Source organism: Vidua macroura, chromosome Z (genome assembly GCF_024509145.1).
Source record: "Vidua macroura isolate BioBank_ID:100142 chromosome Z, ASM2450914v1, whole genome shotgun sequence".
Taxonomy (NCBI): domain Eukaryota; kingdom Metazoa; phylum Chordata; class Aves; order Passeriformes; family Viduidae; genus Vidua; species Vidua macroura.
Genome location: NC_071611.1, coordinates 12,023,917 through 12,043,160, shown reverse-complemented (window position 1 = coordinate 12,043,160; position 19,244 = coordinate 12,023,917). Strand labels below are relative to the sequence as shown.

Sequence of the window (19,244 nt, the reverse complement as noted above, 5' to 3'; positions counted from 1 at the left end):
AAAGTTTCAAAAGTCCTGGATTCAAATAAGTAGATTGGTTCCAAAGGGGGAGAGAGCATTGTGCTGCACACATGTGATGCAGCAACTTGTGCAGTACCAACTACACTTTGTAACTGTAGCAGCACATCTCATGTTGATGAGATCTGTCCCTGGAGATTCAATGCTGAATTGACTCCTTCAGCTTCAGGAGCAACACACTGCTATGCAAGTTCTTGGCACTATTTATAAACGTATGGACTCTGTTATCTGGTAACTTGTAAAGCCTGATAGCTGTAGTGGAGTTGGCAAACTTTTTGGCTGTTGTAATGGTGACGTGACTAGTTATTAAAAGGTGTTGTTCCTGCATCTTAGAAGAGTGGTATGCCTTTGGCAAAATACCTGGAGTTTTGCATACGTAGAGTTCCTCAAAAGCTGGGGTTTAAAAAAAACAATTTGGAGAGTTATCCTCTGAAACTGAGAGATTTAAAGTGTCTTCCTTCCAAGTCTTGATCTTTGGATTATTGCAGACACAACGCTGACTACTGTGATTAGCATGGCTAGCTACATCTCTTCTGGACTGGATGGCTTCAACTGAGCTTTTAAGCAGAGGAACTGAAGGAGCTCTTGATTTCATTCCTTGTCTCTGCTAATGTAGAAGGAGTGCATTGCTCAGTCCCCACAGAGATGTTTACAATAGGGCAAAGGCTGCTACGGCTGATGTGACTGCAGCGTACTGTCACAAGGCTGCACAATTAGATGGAAAATTATTTCTGCCCAGTTATTACCTGTAACTTCTGCCACTGACCCTCCGTTTACTTCAGTAGACCATCACCACACTGCGCTTACAGTTTGGCTTGTGAACACATCATGGTGCACAGGCAGGAGCAGCAGGGACAGTAACAGAGGGATGCCTAGTAGCTGTGTAACATGGTGGTTTTACCTTGCCTGAAATAATGAACAGCTGCTGCAACATGACTTTCAGTGTTCACGTTGATGCATTATAATAAATTTCCTCAGAGAGGAAATGTGCATCCAGGAGTTAGAGGTGGTCCTAGTTCAGCTTCCTATCACAGGTTTCTAAATGGCCACTCTTGTGATGACCAAATTCTGATGATGGCTGTTGCTGTGCTGATTTCCCTTGCATATGCTTACATTATTCCACCTGGGCTCTCAAAGGTCCTCAGCAAAATATCTAGGGAATTGATATATCCATACAACACTTATGACTCAGTACAAGCCTAAGTCAACATGCTGAAGGTGAAAGTATTCTTGTCTCCTTCAAGGATTTCAACAAATTCTCAGCTAAGATTTCCCTATGTACAGTTGTTAAATAAACTGTAGGGTGAATTTATCTTCATGTTAAAATAGAATTTGACTCCTCTGTGTGTGTGCGTGCGTGCGTGCGTACGTGCACCAAGAGTGTTCAGAAGGAGAGAAAAGCACAGTGGTATCATATGTTAGCTGACTGCATGGTAACTTCCCCAAAGAGACAAGACCTCATATCATCTAGAAAAGCATCAGTTTGTCTTCGTGCATCTCAGGGCACATTACAGAACAGCAGACATGTGACTTATGATGCAAGACCTTCTGTAGTTTAGACATTACCTCCTGTCATGCCAGCTAAACATCTTGTCCTTTAAGAAAAAAACGTCTTGTCCATAGTTCATTGATAATTTACTTGTAGTCTTTCAATGCTCAGTCAATACTAGATACAACTGCATAAACAAGGCTAACTTAAACAGGACTGAGAAATCTGATTGCACAAAAATATCAGCAAAAAAGCTGTTAAGTAAAATATTTTCAAATGTCACACATCTTAAAAAAACCCAAAACCCAAGGAAAAAAATCCCTTATTATAAGTTAATTGAACTATATGATGCTATAACTATATGATGCACTAACGCTCCAGAGGTGTTTAAATGTGAATTGATTATAAAGTGAAAAGTTTTATGCTGGAAAGTTACAAATGCACAGAGGACTTGCACAAGTACTTTAAAAAGACAAGACAATGCCTCCAATATATCTGTATGTATTTGCCTCTGTCAAGTTTTCAAAGAATGCTCCTGAGATTAGCTGGGTAAAGAAACAGGTATTGTTTGTTTTAGCAATACACTGTGTGTCTTAAGACATCAAAAAAAGTGAGAAGTACGTATCATATGATTTCTTCCTTTTCACTGTTGTGTAACAGTCTGCAAACCCTGATTTTTACACTAACTATATATTCTAAAGTTTATAAGTTAAAGCCATCAGCAATGCTGCCACTACAAGAGCTTATGGGTGAACCTCACACAACTTGCAGTTATTCTACTACTGTAGACAAGTTCCCTGTTAAAAATCAAAGTTTGTCTACTACTGCTTACATGAAAACCAAGTCCATCCTACTAGTACCTCATCTGTGCAGCAACTCTTGATGTCAAAAACAGTGTTTTCCAGTAAGTATTACTGGATGCTATGCACATAAACACTAGCCACCACTGGTGTTAAAATACCTTTTACAGAACTTGGGTCCAGAAGCAGAAAAATAAAAAAAAAGAAAAACAAACAAAAAACCAAGCCAAACCAAAAACAAAACACCAAAACAAAATACCCAAAGAAAAAACAATAAAGCAATTTTCAGATACTAAAACATGGACGAATAAAAGAACTTTCCTGGAAATGTTTCTGGCAGCAGTGTCACCGCCATGCTACTGTGCCCAGTGGGAGATACTTTGCCTGGTGCCAGCCTCATGGAAATGGCCCTGCCGGCTGTGTTCTGCAAAATCTCTGGCAGAGGTGGAGCGGGCGGCGGCTGCCGGGGGCACGCACGGCCAGAGACCACCGCAGCAGCACGGGAGCCGCCGCAACAACCTGATCCGAGCAGGAGCGCTCCGCAGAGCACACGGATGGCGCTGGGGCTGCCAACACTCGCCATTCGTGTCTCTTTGCCTCCAGACTTAGTTTTTCCTTCGTTCTGCCAGCTGCCCATTTTAAGGCCCTCCGGGTTAAATTCCACCAGCGTGCTGCCACTATCTCCGGCCCAACAGCTCTCGGAGTAAATACATTGCCCAACCTAGCGGCTCCGGGGCTAGGGAGGGCCGCTAGGGAGGGCCCCCAGGGAGGCCCCCCAGCTCCCCTAGGCGCTCCCGGCCCCGTCCCCGTCCCCGTCCCCGGCCCCGGCCCCGGCCCCGTCCCCGGCCCCGTCCCGGGGGTGATGTGGGACAGCCTCGGCAGACCCCGCCCCGCCCCGGGCCCGGCGGGAGGCGCGGCCCGGCTCGGCCGCCAATGGGCGCGGCGGGGCGGGCACGGCCGCGGCCGGGATAAGAGGGCCGGCGGAGGCCGAGCGTCGCCGGGCAGTGGAGGCAGCAGTGCAGCGGAGACCCTCGAGCGTGGTGAGCGCGGGCTGCGAGGTGGGGGTGCGTGGAGCGGGCCGGCCTCGGGGTCGGTCCTTGTCCTGCCTGGGGCGGTTCCTGCCGGGAAGGAGCCGCCATTCCAGCCGCTTTTTCGGGAGGCTGCCGACTGCGCTCCCCGCGTCCCGGCCCCGCCGCCCGGGCTTGTTTACAGTTGCGGCCGAGGGCGGGGCGGGCAGTGCGGGGTGCTCGGCTCCGGCCGATCGCTGACGGAGGACGCGCTGGCGGCCTCGGATCTGGCATCCCCCGCGCCCAGGGCGCCCTGCCTGACCGATGTTCCTCCGTCCTTGGCAGATCGGCCAGCATGAACCCGTTCTTGACCACGCTGTGCCTCTGCATGAGCGTGGTTCTCGGCGCGCCGAGGCTGGACCCTGAGCTGGACGGGCACTGGCAGCTGTGGAAGTCGTGGCACAAGAAGGACTATCATGAGGTGAGCCCCCGGCGTACGCGCTCTGCTGGGCGAGCGCTGAGTGCACGGAGCTGGGCCCCACCAGCTGAGTCATGTCTGCTTTGTTACAACGCCGGCTATGGGCAGGGCTTGGGAAGCATAATCCTTCTCTTCCCAGGTTCCTTTCCTGTGTTTGTGTATTGACTCAGCTGCACTGTACTCGTTGTTTTTCTTATGAGGGCGGCAGAAAGACCATCCCTTAACACCGTTCATGCTTCCCATTCGAATAGTGTACATTTGCCCGAGTATTATGAGCCTTAGAAAGCTTGTTGTGCAAGCAAACTTGATTTGAAATGCCTCCTTGAAATACCCTGGTTTTTTTGTCCCCTTAGAGAGAGGAAGGCTGGAGGAGAGTGGTATGGGAGAAGAATCTGAAAATGATTGAAATCCATAATCTGGATCATGCATTAGGGAAACACAGCTACAAGCTGGGAATGAATCAGTTTGGCGACATGGTATGTGTAGAGACATATAATGTACAAATCTAAGTGATGTTGTGTATTAGATGTAGTAGTAGATAGTGACTGACTGCACATATTGGTTTCAGACAACTGAGGAGTTCAGACAGCTGATGAATGGTTATGTACACAAGAAGTCAGCAAGAAAATACAGAGGATCCCAGTTTCTTGAACCCAACTTCCTGGAAGCACCACGATCAGTAGATTGGCGAGAGAAGGGATATGTAACGCCAGTTAAAGACCAGGTACTGTCTGATGAATGGTGAATTTCTAACCAGTTACAAATCCAGTTTCCTCAATGCTACATCCACTTTCATAGAGGAAAATCACCATACCTATTTGATTCTGCCTAGTACAGGCTTACTAAACTAAGCACTATTTTGTAACTGCCTTGGTTTGTAACTTATGATTTCACTTCATACTTCAGGGTCAATGTGGCTCTTGCTGGGCTTTCAGCACAACAGGAGCTCTTGAAGGGCAGCACTTCAGAAAAACTGGCAAACTTGTTTCACTGAGTGAACAGAATCTGGTGGACTGCTCTCGCCCTGAAGGGAATCAAGGTTGTAATGGTGGTCTCATGGACCAGGCTTTCCAATACGTACAGGATAATGGGGGCATTGATTCAGAGGAATCCTACCCATACACTGCAAAGGTAAGTGGAACAGCTGAACTTGTGTTGCAGATGTCATCTCTTTTGTGTGGAAAAATTGTGTTGGGAAACTCATACCTAGAAAGGAAAGTCTCTGTAGAGATCAGTGCATCTGTAATTCCTGTTGTGTCTTTGCTAAGAGCACTAGCATGACTGCTAGCCCCAGTAGGAATGGTCTGCTCTGGTCTTTGAGGTCAAAATCTTGACAGACTAGTTAGATAAACTGGAGCAAGTATCCTCTCTCCTCCCCCTCGTTGTTGCCCTTCTGTCATGCCTTATCTCGGTTGCCACACCAAACTAAGAACCCAGCCCTTGTCAACAGTGCTACTTCATGGTAGGACAGCAATTCATCTTCCCATAATTGACCTATTACAGAGTTGCTACCAATAGACCACATAATTCTTGTGGCTAGTGTCAACTGGATTTTTAACAGTTGTTGTTAATGCCTTGAGTTCTTTTTCTGGACTAAGTGTGCATAAATGGAGATAATGGACAGGTTTTTAAAATCCCTCTAATAATCTGTCAAATGTTAAACAGATACAAGAGGATGAAAGAGCAGCAGTCAATTGTGGTACACTTGGGAGCCCATAGTTTGTGGTTTTCACCTTTTAAGAGTTCTACTCACTATAGAGGATCTTTTCTTTCAGCTTGTTTTGTGTTGTCTGGGCAACAGCAATGCCATTTGTTGTGAACAACATTGGATCTGAGTTCCTGTTCACCTGTGTCCCTGTAATCTCAACTCTTTCCTAATCTTGGCTGTTGTAGAGACCACACTTGATTATAGGAAGTGCTTTTGTACTTGCTGAGTACAAAAAGTAAGCAGCTGAGCTGTAGTCTGTGTTTGTTTAGTTGGGGAAGCAATTCTGGTACTAACCTATAATGCAGGTAAGGGAAGGATGTGCTTGCCTGAATCTGTTTCAGTTTCACATGACCTGTCTTTCAAACTAGGCCTCACCTCTCTCTTGCTGTTATATGAAAAAAAAGAAAACAAAAATCCCACCCAAGAAAACAAAAAACAATGCCCTACTGAAATACCACAAATACCACCCCCAAATGTTGTATGTAAGGTCATGTAATACAAATGCCTAGCTTTCAAATCATTCTGTATAGCTTTTCAAACTGTGACATGTTAAAATTGTGGATTTTAAGTGCTTGCTCAATGAGCAGTTTCTGGATTGCTTTGTAATTAATGAATACTTGGCTCTCTTCCATTGCCCATTAATGCATTCTGAGCATCTTTCCTTCCTGTAAAGATATTTGTCCTGCCACCCAAAGAGGGCAGAGTTCCAGAATGTGATGGCCCTCTGCACCTCTAGTAAAGTTCATGGGGACTTTTTTGGGCCCTGCTGTCACTTACTTTTTCTGTACTTTTGAGAAGCTCAGAAGCAGTTCTTCTGTGTTCCCTGTTATCTTTGCAAATTGCTGCTTATGCAATTGGATCCTCTTCAGTCCCTCTCTAAAAGCAGCAAAGTCACACAGTGTAGGGTAGTTCTGTGCACACCTGTGTGTTAAATGGAAACTTGTGTAATAACTACAGCTTTCTCTACTTAGGATGATGAAGACTGTCGCTACAAGGCAGAATATAATGCTGCTAATGACACTGGCTTTGTTGACATCCCTCAAGGACATGAAAGAGCTCTCATGAAAGCAGTTGCAGCTGTGGGTCCAGTGTCTGTTGCTATTGATGCAGGCCATTCTTCATTTCAGTTCTATCAGTCAGGTGGGAATTTGTTAATTACATTTATTCAAATAACTTGGTTTTTTAATTACTCAGTATTCATTATCCTGCAGTTAAATAGATGGAAAAAAAAAAAACCCAGGTATGATAATTCAGAAGTCATTTTAATTCTCAGTCAGGTTTTTTCCCACATGTATTTCTCTTGTATATGTGTCTACTTGTCCCTCAGTTTTTGCCATGATAAAAATTCACTTGAGATTCCTTTTTCTAACTTACAAGAAGCTATGCAACATTGGAGTTGAAGTACACAAAGGGGCTCTTGTGAGGGCTAAGGGTTTTGTACAAATGATTTTGCTTATGAGTGAATACTTTGCAGGTATCTACTATGAGCCAGACTGCAGCAGTGAAGACTTGGACCATGGTGTTCTGGTTGTAGGTTATGGCTTTGAGGGGGAAGATGTAGATGGGAAGAAATACTGGATTGTTAAGAACAGGTAAGGTCTGTGTCATGTATCTGGGGGAGAATAGAAGGAGGTTTGTCACTTGTAAGGGGAGAGGTAGAGAGACAGCAGCCATTAAAATCTGTATGTGGGAGATCTGGAGATTGTTTTCAGATTGTATGGTATGACAAAAGGTAGAATCCAACTCATGCTGCTGGCAGGGTAATAAAGTAAGCCCAAAGCAGCCACCTTGTTCTGCTTGTTCAGTTAATTCAAGGGAGCTCAGTGCTGAAACAGCCTGTGAACCCAGTAGATAATAAAGCAGTGGAGCAGAGGGGAGCAGGAGGAAGCCTGCTTGTAGGAGTGTAATGGATTTTTTTGGAAGCAGAGTGCTGCTCACTTCTGTGAAATAGGATAATGCTTGAACTTTAAAGATGGCATTACCTCCTAGGTTGGAGGCAAAATAAATTAATGCTGAAGGGCACATCACATGAGCTTGTCTCATGTTCTCAGCATTACTGGGGCACCACCCTCAAATGCTGTTTGCAGCCTTTGACTTCCCTTAAATTGCCTGGGAGCAGTGTCTGAGCTTCAGGCACCTGTAGTCAAGGTTTGCACATCAATGTGACTACCTCGTGAGAGAATGACTGCACTCTTCAGTTCTATGAACTCAGGATACCTCCTGGGATGTTTTTAATTGTTGGAAAACACTTAAGTTTTTGGCTGCAGCTAGCTTGGATTTTCTCCACAAGTGTGGAAGGCAGCAGTTTTCAGCTTTAAACACTTAGAGGGGAGGGCAGTAAATAAGTAACTTCTGTGCAAATATATAAACAAGCCATTTACTTTTGTTTTCAGCTGGGGTGAGAAGTGGGGTGACAAAGGATATATCTACATGGCCAAGGACAGGAAGAACCACTGTGGAATAGCAACAGCTGCTAGCTATCCACTAGTATAACTTGAAGACTGAACATTTCAGTACAAGAGGGGATTTAAACTGAATGACCAAACCCATGTTCGCATGTGGTAGCCTTGTGTCTTTCAAAACTCAACTTGATTTTTAAAACTCTTGAAGTATATTTTACATGTTGGTGACATGCCACTTGTTTAAATTAATGTAAATGTTGGTATGTAAACAGCTTGTAATATTGCTAGCTTTTGACTGCTTAATCCAATAGATTCTTTGTATTTTTCTTTTTTTTTTTTAATTGCAATGTGTCCAGAGGTTTACTTTTTAAATAAATACTTAAATTCCAGTACATACATATGATTTGGCATTTTCGTCTTCTTTTCTACTTGGGACTTTTGCTAAATAGGCATCCTAAGTCATACTTCTAAGTGGAGTCTATATGTGTGTACCTCTCTCTCCACTGGTCACTAAAATGCAGTCCTATCTGGGAATGGCTAGTAGTTGTTACAAAAAGGAGTGTAGAATTTACAATATAGATTTATTTAAAATGGGAAGTGGAAAAATATCTCTGGTTCCTAGTGTCTCATAATGAAGATCTTCAGTCTTGTCATCTTCTGTATGCAGCATCTGATCTTCACTTAGCTTTTAATTGTTAATGGCACCTGAAAAGTAGCACGTTTGTGCAGTTATGTCCTTTTGAGCATTTTAGCAGGAGCCACCCAAAGCATACCTAGACTGTTCAGAGGGCTTGTTTCTGGAGATATGTAGGACACTAGATATTGTCTTCCCCCTGTACCAGTTTGAGCTAGAGAAGGAAAGGGGATAAGGGAGAAATTATTTCTCTATGGCAAGAGATGTTGGGCTGCTTTGTTACTTGTATAGTTGCTGGCTGACTTAACTGAGGTGATTCGCACAGTACCCTATATGTCCTCTTCTCTCTGCAGGTATCACTGCAAACATGAGTATTAGCTGTCACATACTACTGTTCAGGTGTGGTTTGGGTACCAGTAGACAGGTTTGGGCATCTCCTGCAGAGGATGGTAAATAACAAAAACAGCAGGGGGAGAAGACTTGGCTTGGCTTTGGGGTATTGACATCAACTCTTGCTCTTGGGCTGTGGGGCTGAAGGAGGTGTAGTTCTGTAGCATAACTAGCATGAGTGCTGAATTCATGGACCCATAGGTTTTTGTGCACATCTTTTCAGAAGCTGATAGCCATGCGCACAAAAGAACACTTAGACCAGAATTTGTAGATTATTAATTTCCTTATTGTTGATAATGTAAGTCTTTAAGTTGCATTTAATAAACTCTTTTAAAGAGAAAAACAAGGTGTGTTATCCATAATAATAATTGTGAGTTGTTCATGTGCTGCTTATAGATGAATTCTTTCAACCTGAATTTCCTGACAAGTTTGGTTTGTTTTTTTGTTGGTGTGGTTTTTTTTTTTTTTTTTTTAAGGAAGAGGCTCACTCAGCCCAGTGGCTGTATAACAAGCCACAGAGCAGAAATACTGGTTAGAACTTAGCTATTAAGTTGACTTGCTAAGCTAGTTATGGAAAGCATCCACACTGCTTGTGGAAGCTATGGAGTAAGTATTACCGAGCTCACCAGGTGGTCCTCTAAAGGCTGATATTCAGAAGGAAATGGCACTGGTCTGTAGATTCAAAGTGAGAGCCAGGAGCAAAATGCTGCCAGAGAAGTGACTTTATATATTTCTCCTTATGCATAAAATTATTTTCATTCTTGCTGCCAGAACTGGGAATGGACTGACACTTGTCTCTCCTTTAATCCTGGAAGCTGATGTTACTGTAAGCCTGGTAGTGCTTCATGCTTTGTGTTTTCTTTATTGGCTAGAATAGAAATGAGACCAGTAAAAAGCCTGCTGGGACTTGAACTGCTAAAAAAAATAGACAACAGGGTTGGTTGCAAAATCCAGGGCTCAAAAAAGTTGCTGGGAAAACAAGTATTTTTTATGACGAGGGAAATTAAAAGGAAATAACTTTCCAAAGTATCTGCATGTGATTGGGCATGTAGCTCACAAAATAGCCATCACCCTTTGACTTTTTTAGAAAAAAATGTGATAATGCTGTTATTTGTGTGGATTAAAACTTGCTGATTGTTCTAGCTGAACATCCTTCTCAGAGTGAATAATAAAGAATGGGACAGGGTAAGTCAGGTCACGTAGATAACTCAGTATGTACACAACCTGAACTAACAGCTTCACCCAGAATTGGCTTACATGACACTATAAAGACTAAATTTTTTGTATAAGTTGCGGTTTGTGTAAGTTTTTTTTCTTAAGAATATAAAGAACACATTTCAATAACAATATTAAATCTGGGGTTTTTTTTATTCCATTGCAGTGGCCCTATCTTTGGCAAAGCTGTTTTATTTACTTCAGAAGTACTATAGTAAAGTAGCAAGTGATTCCATGGTGGTATATGTTCCAGTGGGGGAAGTGTTGTCTCTGTTCAGTGTTGTTCCTTTGTGAAGATACAGCAAATACACATTATATGTGGTCATGGAAGGCTCCAGAGTTGTCCTCAGAAAGCTGTGGTAGTTAAAGCTCTTGATTGCTGTTCCAGTGTTTTCTCTCCAAAGCTTCTGCTGGTTACATATTCCTACTGATAGCTGAAACTGCATTTATTAAAATATATGTTATTTTAAAATACCCTAGTGCACATATACATGTAATAAATACATGTATATTTTACTAGTGTATTTTAAAGTATTTTTATTTTACCAGTAAAAAATACACTAGTGCACATGTATTATCAGTAAAAAATCCTATCTATACTGCCTGGTTCAGGTCCTGTCTAAATTACAGCTACTGTTGTTAATGGGGTCTTACACATATGTAAATACATGAGCTGGGCACTATATTGCATGCTAGATTGCAGGTCTGTACAATGATAAGCCTTTATAGTCCTTGTTTGTTAGCATCTTAATTGTGAAAATACACTTTTTTTATTGGAATTTGTGAAGAAAAAGAAGTTTTGCCTATGGTTTCCACGTCATGTTGCTTCTTGGACTGTTCTTGTCCTAAAGGTCTCTTAACAGTTTCTCTGCTCTGCTTGTTGAATGTATTTATCACTCACTGGACCTGAGTTTTTAAAGGCATGTATTCTTGAAGCAAGGAAAATAATGAAATTAAATTATTTACACATGAAGTTCTTATTCTTTAGAGTCTGGTGAGAAATTAATTTAACAGTCATATAGGAAACTATTTCCCCTTAAGAGCACTCAGTTTCTCATACTATCTGTGACTGCTGAGTAGAATGGAATTTTAGGGTTTTTTTTAATGTGATTGGTTTTTGTCTTTGCTAAAGTTAAATCAATTTCCAAACATTAACAGTGAAACAAATGATTTTATTATTCTGCTACACAAGCTGTGCACTAAAGTAATTTTTAAAATGCTTTGAAGAACTATGGTAACAAAATATTCGTTATTTCATGCAGTGAAAAACATAAAGGAAGGGTAAATATGATTAATTGTGTCAGTGAAGGTTTTCTATAATGAAACTGTTGATCTGCATAACAGCACTCAGAAAACATAGTTCTGAGACAACCAGAGACACAGGAAAATGGGAATAGCCACTTCAAAACAAAACCAAAAATGAGTTTCTGAATGTCAGTTATACAGCATTTGCTCCTTAATCTCCTTGATAAAATAACAAATCCTGTCATGTAGGTCTGAAGCTTAATGCCAGCTAATCAATTTTGACATATTAGAGATTGAGAGCAGTTTCTGGCTATTAACCAAGGAGTTGAGTGTAGCCTGAAGGCTGTCATAATGTAACCTGATGTTTCTGCTTTCTAGCTCTCTTTGGACTTTACCAAGAAGTATGACAGATTGAGCACCAGTTTTTATTTGCTGTCCATCCAATACTCTTCAGTCTTTTTGCTAGGAAGTCATAGCATGAAATGCTGACTCAACTAACTCACTGTTTTGAAGAAATAATTGTTTAAACCAGTAATGGGGATTTTATTGTCTTACTTGCTAATCACAGTTTTATTGAATCATAAGTGAAATTTTGGGTAAGTGCAGGGGCACCTAAAGCATTTGGAAGAAAGTCTAAAATCATAGGTAAAATTTCATTCATAATTCACAAAGCTGAACTTAAGTGATACTCAATAAGGCTCTTCTGAAAACAGACAGAGAGGCCAAGCAGTAATTTTCGTTTGGGGCAGCAGGAGGGCTGGCCAGAGGGTAGAGACCTGATCCATGGATTGATTAGTTTACATAGATATGGAGTTTCAGAAGAATCTCAGAAGATGCCACCTTCATTTGTGTTCACAAACAGAAGTGGCTGTTTTGGGGTTTTTTCCAAGCTCGGTTGCACAAAGATTTATTGTCCAATGGTCTTAAAATACCATTTCTGCAACACTTTTTGTTTCCATCCTGCCTGTTTTCTGCTGAAGAGCTACTGCCAACTTCTGTGCACAAAGGAGCAAAGAAACCATGGCGATGGCCATTTGTGACATATCTATTGGATCCTGTTTTTCAATGCTTCTTCTTCGTTTTGTTCACTGACAGTTCTCACCACCTCTAGGAGATCCGAAACCTCCTTCCGAGTAAAACCTGTTAGACTTTCCCAATAAAATGATCCTGGGAAACACATTGTAGAAGTAACACTGTGTGTTGTCAGATGTGGTGCTGCAGTGCTGATACCTGGTACCTTCTGCAGTCCAGGTTTGGGAAGAAGTGGTCAAAGATGGAGCAGTCAGAGAGTGAGCCATTCCCTTCCCCAACACCTTCAGAAGGCTGTTCTGGTTAAGAGTGGCTTTGTGAGGTCCTCTAGGGAAAGATTGTTGTTGGTCTGAGAGCTCAGCAAGGAAGAGATGACTTTCCATCCTTGTAAGTATTGTTCATATACTTAGTGACACTTTGGACATTCACCTGGAATTTACTTTGTGTTAAAAAGTTCTTTGTCTGTACTATTGTGTATTCTCTCAGGGTTGAGAATGGTTTAGGTGTGCTCCCCTGGGGTGCCACTAAGGACCCTCTGAAGCTATTACAGCTATTATTTCCTGCCTCTACTAGGAAAAATTGCAGTCTCAGAAACTGCCATGGAAATATTCTAAGTTCTATGGAGTAAGATTTTTTTTTTTTTAATTATTAATGAAAGCTTCCTGTACAGCATGCATGCCATGGCCTAGAACTGTTTAAAATAAATGCTGGGCTACTAGACACTCAAACTGGCTTAGGATGTCTGAGAAGTTGATGCTGAAATGGGATGTTGAGAAGCCCTTGAGGTTGTAGCATGTCTCGGAAGATGCTTGATTTTGCTGAAAACCAAAGGTCAAATGCCGTGGCTTCAGAACTGCCAAGTCAGGTGTTTTTTTCCCACAAAGGGTTCTTCTAAGCATATCTCTGTAATATATCAGTTTATGCTGCTGGTAACAAGGCACAAAAACATCCCTAGATAGGGCTGCCCACAGAACTCTTAAACCAGTTCATTGCTGTGTGTGCAGGTGCTCATTTTTGCTAGATATAGCAAAAAAAGAAAAAAGAAAAAAAAAACCAAACCACCAAAACAAACCAGAAACAAAAACAACAAAAAAAAAACCACAAAAATCCCCCAATAAAGACCCCAAACAAACCCACCAAAATTAAAACTACATAGCACAATCTTATACCATAATAGTACAGCAATGCTAGAATTGTGAATGCAAGTTCTTCTCAATAGCCATCTTAACATTCCTTCTGCTCAGCATGTTTAGCAGTATTGCTTTCCTCATTCAAGCATGAAGCACAAACTGACAGCCAGGTTTTTTTGGAACAGGAAATATACTGGAAACATCAGCTGTGTTGTAAAATTGCATAGGTTTTTGGAGATTTCTCTCATAGTTAAAAGAAACTTCTCTCTCTGTTTATATAGAAATTCCAATGCCTTGTGCAAAGGTTAAGAATAAATCCTGTTGCCTTTTTGCTATTTGTTGCTTGCTAGTCTTGGAAAGAATTGGAGAGGACCTGTGTTTTCTGCTTTAGTGCTGTTATGAGTGTTTCTGTCACATTTCTCTCAAAATGTAATAGAGCATTTCAGAACCAAACCTTGCATACACAGGCTGCCCATCAGGAGTACTTTTGAAATGGTATTTCTGTAGCACTATTTCCAGACATTTCAATGAACTTTATAGCCCCTCTTTGTTAATAATTCTGCAAACAAAGAGCAAAGGAAACTCCCTCCACACTGAATTTTTAACCTAAACTGACAGAGAGCAAAAAAGTGGAAGAGGAAGAAGGCCAAAGGCAGTGAGGCCACCTGCCAGAGGGCAGGCAACTGATTAGCAGCTGTGGGTGTGGATTTGCAAGAAGGCTAGCCTCCCCCTTTGGCTTTGTTTTCTCCCAGCATATCTTCAAAAGAGCTAAAAGTAAACACCCCCATTCTCAGCATTCTTCTGCTGAGTTTAAATTTCAGATCTCGATTGTCTGCATGGCCCTTTCCACTTATCCTCCCTGCTTTTGTTTGAGCAGTGTCCTTTTTCTCTATTCTGTGCTGGAATAATAAATCATGCTGTGTTGTTAAAAGAGGGAGAAAATTGTCCACACAGAAACAAAACAGGAAACCTGGCGATTAAAAGGGCAAAAGACAGATGGTATGTCAGAGCAGAGTGTGTCAGTACTGTGTCTCAGAGCTGTGCTCCTCAGAGCACACGATGACGAGGCCGGTGTCGCGGCAGCTGGGCGTGGAGAGAAGCTGACCTCTTTTTTTCCCAGGCATGTGCCAACAGTGCATTGGAGTGTCTGCTGAATCGATGAGACATCAGGAACAGTCATGCCCAGGCTGGGATTAGGCAGGCCATGTACATTCAGCCTGAGCACAGCTGACCCAGTAATCAAGCAGGCACATTATCTCCTTCAGAGGTGTCCCTTCAAAAGTGATAAAATATTCACTGATCTTCTCAGCAGCTGACAACAGTTCTTAGGCCAAACTCTTGCTTATTAACGAGGGAGTGCATTGCTGTCCTGGCCAACACTCTCTGCAAGCTGGCTCACCAAACTGCCTTCACTGAGTGCAGTGGTCAGAATTACAAAAGCTGCTACCAGAAAACAGGTTGCTGGGCTCCTGATGAACAGAGTCCTGCAAAGCCATGATGCAAAGCATTGCATCGGATTAAAGCAACCTCCTCAGGGTAGATCGTAGAGGAAAATCCTATCTCTGTGAAGTATTAAAATCAGTTCACTTGAATCATCTCACATGCTTAGTTTGAGGTTTTTGTGTTTTCTGAAACCACATCTGCATTTGCAGAAAGCTAGGAACAAAAACCAAAGGTATTTTTGGTAGTGATATATGGGGTTTATGAATGCTGTCTGTGATGACATGAAGTCTGAATGGTAGGGAATGTCTCATCATTAGCCTGGAGAAAGGGAGACTCAGGGGTGACCTTATCCCACTCTACAACTTCCTGAAAGGTGGCTGTAGTCAGATGGGGATCAGTCTCTTTCTCCAGGCAGCAACTGACAGAACAAGAGGACACAGTCTCAAGCTGTGTCTCAAGCTGCGGGAAATATAAGTTGGATATTAGGAAGAAGTTTTTCACAGAAAGAGTGATAAAATATTGGGATGGCCTGCCTAGGGAGGTAGTGGAGTCACCATCCCTGGATGTGTTCAGAAAAAGACTGAATATGTCATTTGGTGCTATGGTTTAATTAAGGTGTTCAGGGCATGGGTTGAACTTGATGATCTTGAAGGTCTCTTCCAACCTCATCATACTGTGATTCTGTGATCAAAACTTTAGGTGTTCTGTACTTCTGGGTAACTGTGTGCAGATCCTCTGTCTCAATGTGAATTTACTCTCTGCTATTCCCACTTTTGGGCCCTGGATATCTCTGGAAAATAGCTACCTCTACCTTTGCAGTCCCACAGAAGTTATTGACTATAATCTTTCCTCTTATTAAACCTCTTCTCTTCCATGGGCACCAGCCCCCCTTTTCTCACAATAAGTCTATGTGGTATAATCCATGTAAGCTAAAAGCTCGCTCTTGTTCTCCGTCTCTAAATAGCTGGCATTTTATAAATAAATACAACTTTTGCCTGACTTTTCCAGAAACAGGAGTTGGCTTTATTAAGAAAATAGCAAAACTCCCTGTGTGTATGTTTTGTTGAAAACAGAATAAAGTATCAACTTTTGATACAAATGCTCAGACACACATTTGATCCTACATTTATTTCAAAGAGCATCTGCATTTCAGCTGCCTTGCTTTTTCAGGGATGGGTGAGGTCCTGCTGCAGTGTCCAGGATCAGCTCCTCAGTGTGCTGGGCTGGCAGGGCAGCAGCACAGGCAGCCAGGGTGTCACGGGACTGGTGGGAAGCCTGCCAGCACCAACCTGTTCTCTGATCCCCCATCTTGTGATTGCAGTCACAAGGCCACCTCTCTGCAGCTGGCTGCTCACACTAACTCAAGTTTCCAGACAAAGTAATTTGTGAATAACTGCTCATTTATTAGAGACTGGTGGGTCTGCTGTGTTTTCTTGTGTTATTGGACATCACTAGGTTTAGGTAGTTTGTCTTTATTTTACTTCTGAAATAGGTGCAAATGTTCCCAATAATTGCAAAGAAGAATTAATTTTGGCAAAAAGTTTGACAACCAGTGCTTTAACAACAGTCACATGTATGTATGTATGTGTATATATAAATATATATATATATATATATATATATATGATACAGTACAAATAGTATAGTTTCTGCATCTTTCTCCAAAAGTAATAGGAAGTCAAATGGACACTGATTTATTCACATATATCATTTTATGCCGAGAAACTATTAAATAGTGATACAAAGGCACATATGTGAACTAGTATTTAGTTCACATATGTCTTACTTGGCGTTTCCATGTATTTTTAATTTTGTATCATGCTGATGAGTATCTGAGGAATAACATCAGGCTTTACTGACTTCTGCATCTGGAGGCAGTCACAACACCTTCATCATGGACACTGCCTGCTTCTCTCAGCAGCCTTGATGGCAGCTTGTGGTGTGTCCCCTTTCACACTAGTCCAACTACTAAATAGTCTCTGATTCTTTAAAAAAAAAAAATCTGTCCTACTTTCTCAGCAGCCCTCAGACACCTTGCAAAACCATGATGGGAGGCCATGGAAGGAAGTTGTGGGCCAGTGTTGCAAGGGTTTGGTAGGTGGTGTCCCCTCAGCCCACAGTTAGTGTAAGACAGCTCTGCAGAAATGGTCTGAACTAGTATCACACTGCAGAGAGAAACTTGAAAATTCACCCTGAGCCTTTAAGAAGGACTTTTTGGAGTGGTGTGCTTGCAGGGTTGTGCTGTTAGTAGCAGAATACATACAAGTACTTAGGTAGATGAGGTAGATCTATCTGCTTTTGAGGTTTGTATGGGTTGCTGCACAGAGCAGATATGGATCTATTTGTAAGCACCAGCCACCCAGCAGCCCACAAACTAGGAGAATTTTCATTTAAGTGTCAACAGCACCCAAGCAGCAGTTATTAGTCAGAGCAGTGTCCCAGCACCAGACCCTCCACTATCACGTGCTTTTGGTGCAAACTGAGGAAAAAAAACAAAATGTGGGGAAAATAGCAGCTGGGATTAGATCCAGGCTTTGCTGTGAAACTATACTTCAATGAAGGCAAATTGGATGACAGTAAGTAGAGCACTGAATGACTGACACATTGCAGTGTGCAGGTGTATACATCCTGCCACCAGAAGCACAGTTCTTAACTAGACTGGGTAAACCCACTGCAAAACAAACTTGCAGCAAACTTTCAGCAAGTGGAGGTTTTTAGAGGCCCTGTGGTTACGCTGAGGAATGCCACATCTCTGTTCTTGCCTTATTATCTCCTGGCCTTTGGGAACAGGACCAAGTTACCAGTGATCCTTCTGATGTAAAACAAGTATTGTTAGCTTACTTAAACTGGCCTCAAATGAAAGTTGGTTTTAGGTTTCCGACTTAAAAAATGCAATGGAGTTCCTTGATAAATTAGTAACATCAACATCTATTTGTGTTCCTATATAGAGACGAGAGAGAGAATTACTATATATGTATATATGTCTAAAAAATATATTATATATATATGTGTATATGTACTCCATGCACATTTTTTTTCACAGAGAAACTGATTTATTAGTTTCCATAATCAAGATGCAAAATTCCATCATACAATAAAAGGATTTTATTATTACCTAAACCATCTCTTTTTTTATGCTTCCTCTTCAGTTTCCAGGATTTAAGTGTTGTTTGTGTTCTGCTGTTGATAGTAGAGCTTTGGGAAGCACATGATGAGGAACAGAATAAACAAGTACACGCTGTACTTGCTGATCCTGGGCAGTTGTCACAGCTTTAAAAACTTCCAGATAAACACCTGAAGAAAGAGTGCTTTGATATCTGAAGCAGCACTGAAATGACACCCTCACCCCTGGGATAGCAATAGGCACAACTCCCTCGACCTTGTGGCCATGCTTTTCCTGATGCACCCCGGGATACCCTTGGCCCTCCTGGCCACAGGGGCACTGCCAGCTCACGGACAGCTCGTGATCCACCAAGAGTCCCAGGTCCTTCTCCACAGAGCTGCTCTGTAGGAACAACCCCTGGCCTGTGCTGGCACTTGGGGCTGTTCCTGCCCAGCTGCAGGACCTGACACCTGCCCTTGCTGAACTCTTTTAAGTTTCTCTCTGCCCAATTCTCCAGCCTGTCAAGGTCCCACAGAATGGCAGCAGAGCCTTCAGGTGGATCAGCCACTCCTTCAGTTTAGTGCCATCAGCAAACTTGCTGAGGGTACATTCTGTCCCTTCATCTGGTCATTGATAAACAAGTTGAACAAGACTGGTTCCAGTATTGATCCCAGAGAATGCCACTGGCTGTTGGTCTCCAGGTGAACTGTGCTCTGCTGATCATGACCCTCTGAACTCTACCATTCAGCCAGTTCTCGATCCACCTCACCATCCATTCCTCTAACCCACGTTTCCTGAGCTTACCTGCAAGGATGTTATGGGAAACAGTGTCAAAAGCCTTGCTGAAGTCACAACAGACAACATCCACTGTTCTCCCCTCACTGACCCATCCTGCCATGACACCACAGAAGTTTATCATATCAGTCAAGCATGAGTTCTCCTTGGTAAATCTATGGCTACTAATTCCAATGACCTTATTGTCCTCTACATGCCTGGGCATGATCTCCAGAATGGGCTGTTCCATTCCCTTTTCAGGTATGGAGGTGAGGCTGACAGGATGTATCTTCCCAGGTCCTCCTTCTTGTCCTTTTTGGAGATGGCAGTAATGTTGACTTCCTCCAGCCATCGGGCACCTCTCCTGTTCTCCATGCTT

General features: G+C 42.4%; 1 protein-coding gene and 1 long non-coding RNA gene across 2 annotated transcripts; both read left to right on the top strand.

The window, feature by feature from the left end:
- The first annotated feature begins 3,242 nt into the window (after positions 1-3,242).
- On the top strand, positions 3,243-8,300 carry CTSL (cathepsin L). The gene is made up of 8 exons (XM_054002854.1): positions 3,243-3,347; positions 3,660-3,795; positions 4,146-4,268; positions 4,361-4,516; positions 4,699-4,923; positions 6,472-6,640; positions 6,975-7,092; positions 7,894-8,300. The coding sequence occupies exons 2-8, from the start codon at positions 3,670-3,672 to the stop codon at positions 7,991-7,993; spliced, it is 1,017 nt and encodes a 338-aa protein (XP_053858829.1). The 5' UTR covers positions 3,243-3,347; positions 3,660-3,669; the 3' UTR covers positions 7,994-8,300.
- A 1,342-nt stretch (positions 8,301-9,642) lies between these two features.
- Positions 9,643-11,114, top strand: LOC128821654 (uncharacterized). The gene is made up of 2 exons (XR_008441185.1): positions 9,643-9,752; positions 10,308-11,114. It is a non-coding gene; the product is annotated as an uncharacterized LOC128821654 (long non-coding RNA).
- Positions 11,115-19,244: the final 8,130 nt, after the last annotated feature.

Excerpts from the sequence above, each read along its gene's own strand:
- CTSL (XM_054002854.1), top strand. The coding sequence starts at position 3,670 with ATGAACCCGTTCTTGACCACGCTGTGCCTCTGCATGAGCGTGGTTCTC. Across the intron at positions 6,641-6,974 it reads ATTTCAGTTCTATCAGTCAG|GTATCTACTATGAGCCAGAC; the intron begins GTGGGAATTTGT and ends AATACTTTGCAG. Across the intron at positions 7,093-7,893 it reads TACTGGATTGTTAAGAACAG|CTGGGGTGAGAAGTGGGGTG; the intron begins GTAAGGTCTGTG and ends TTTTGTTTTCAG.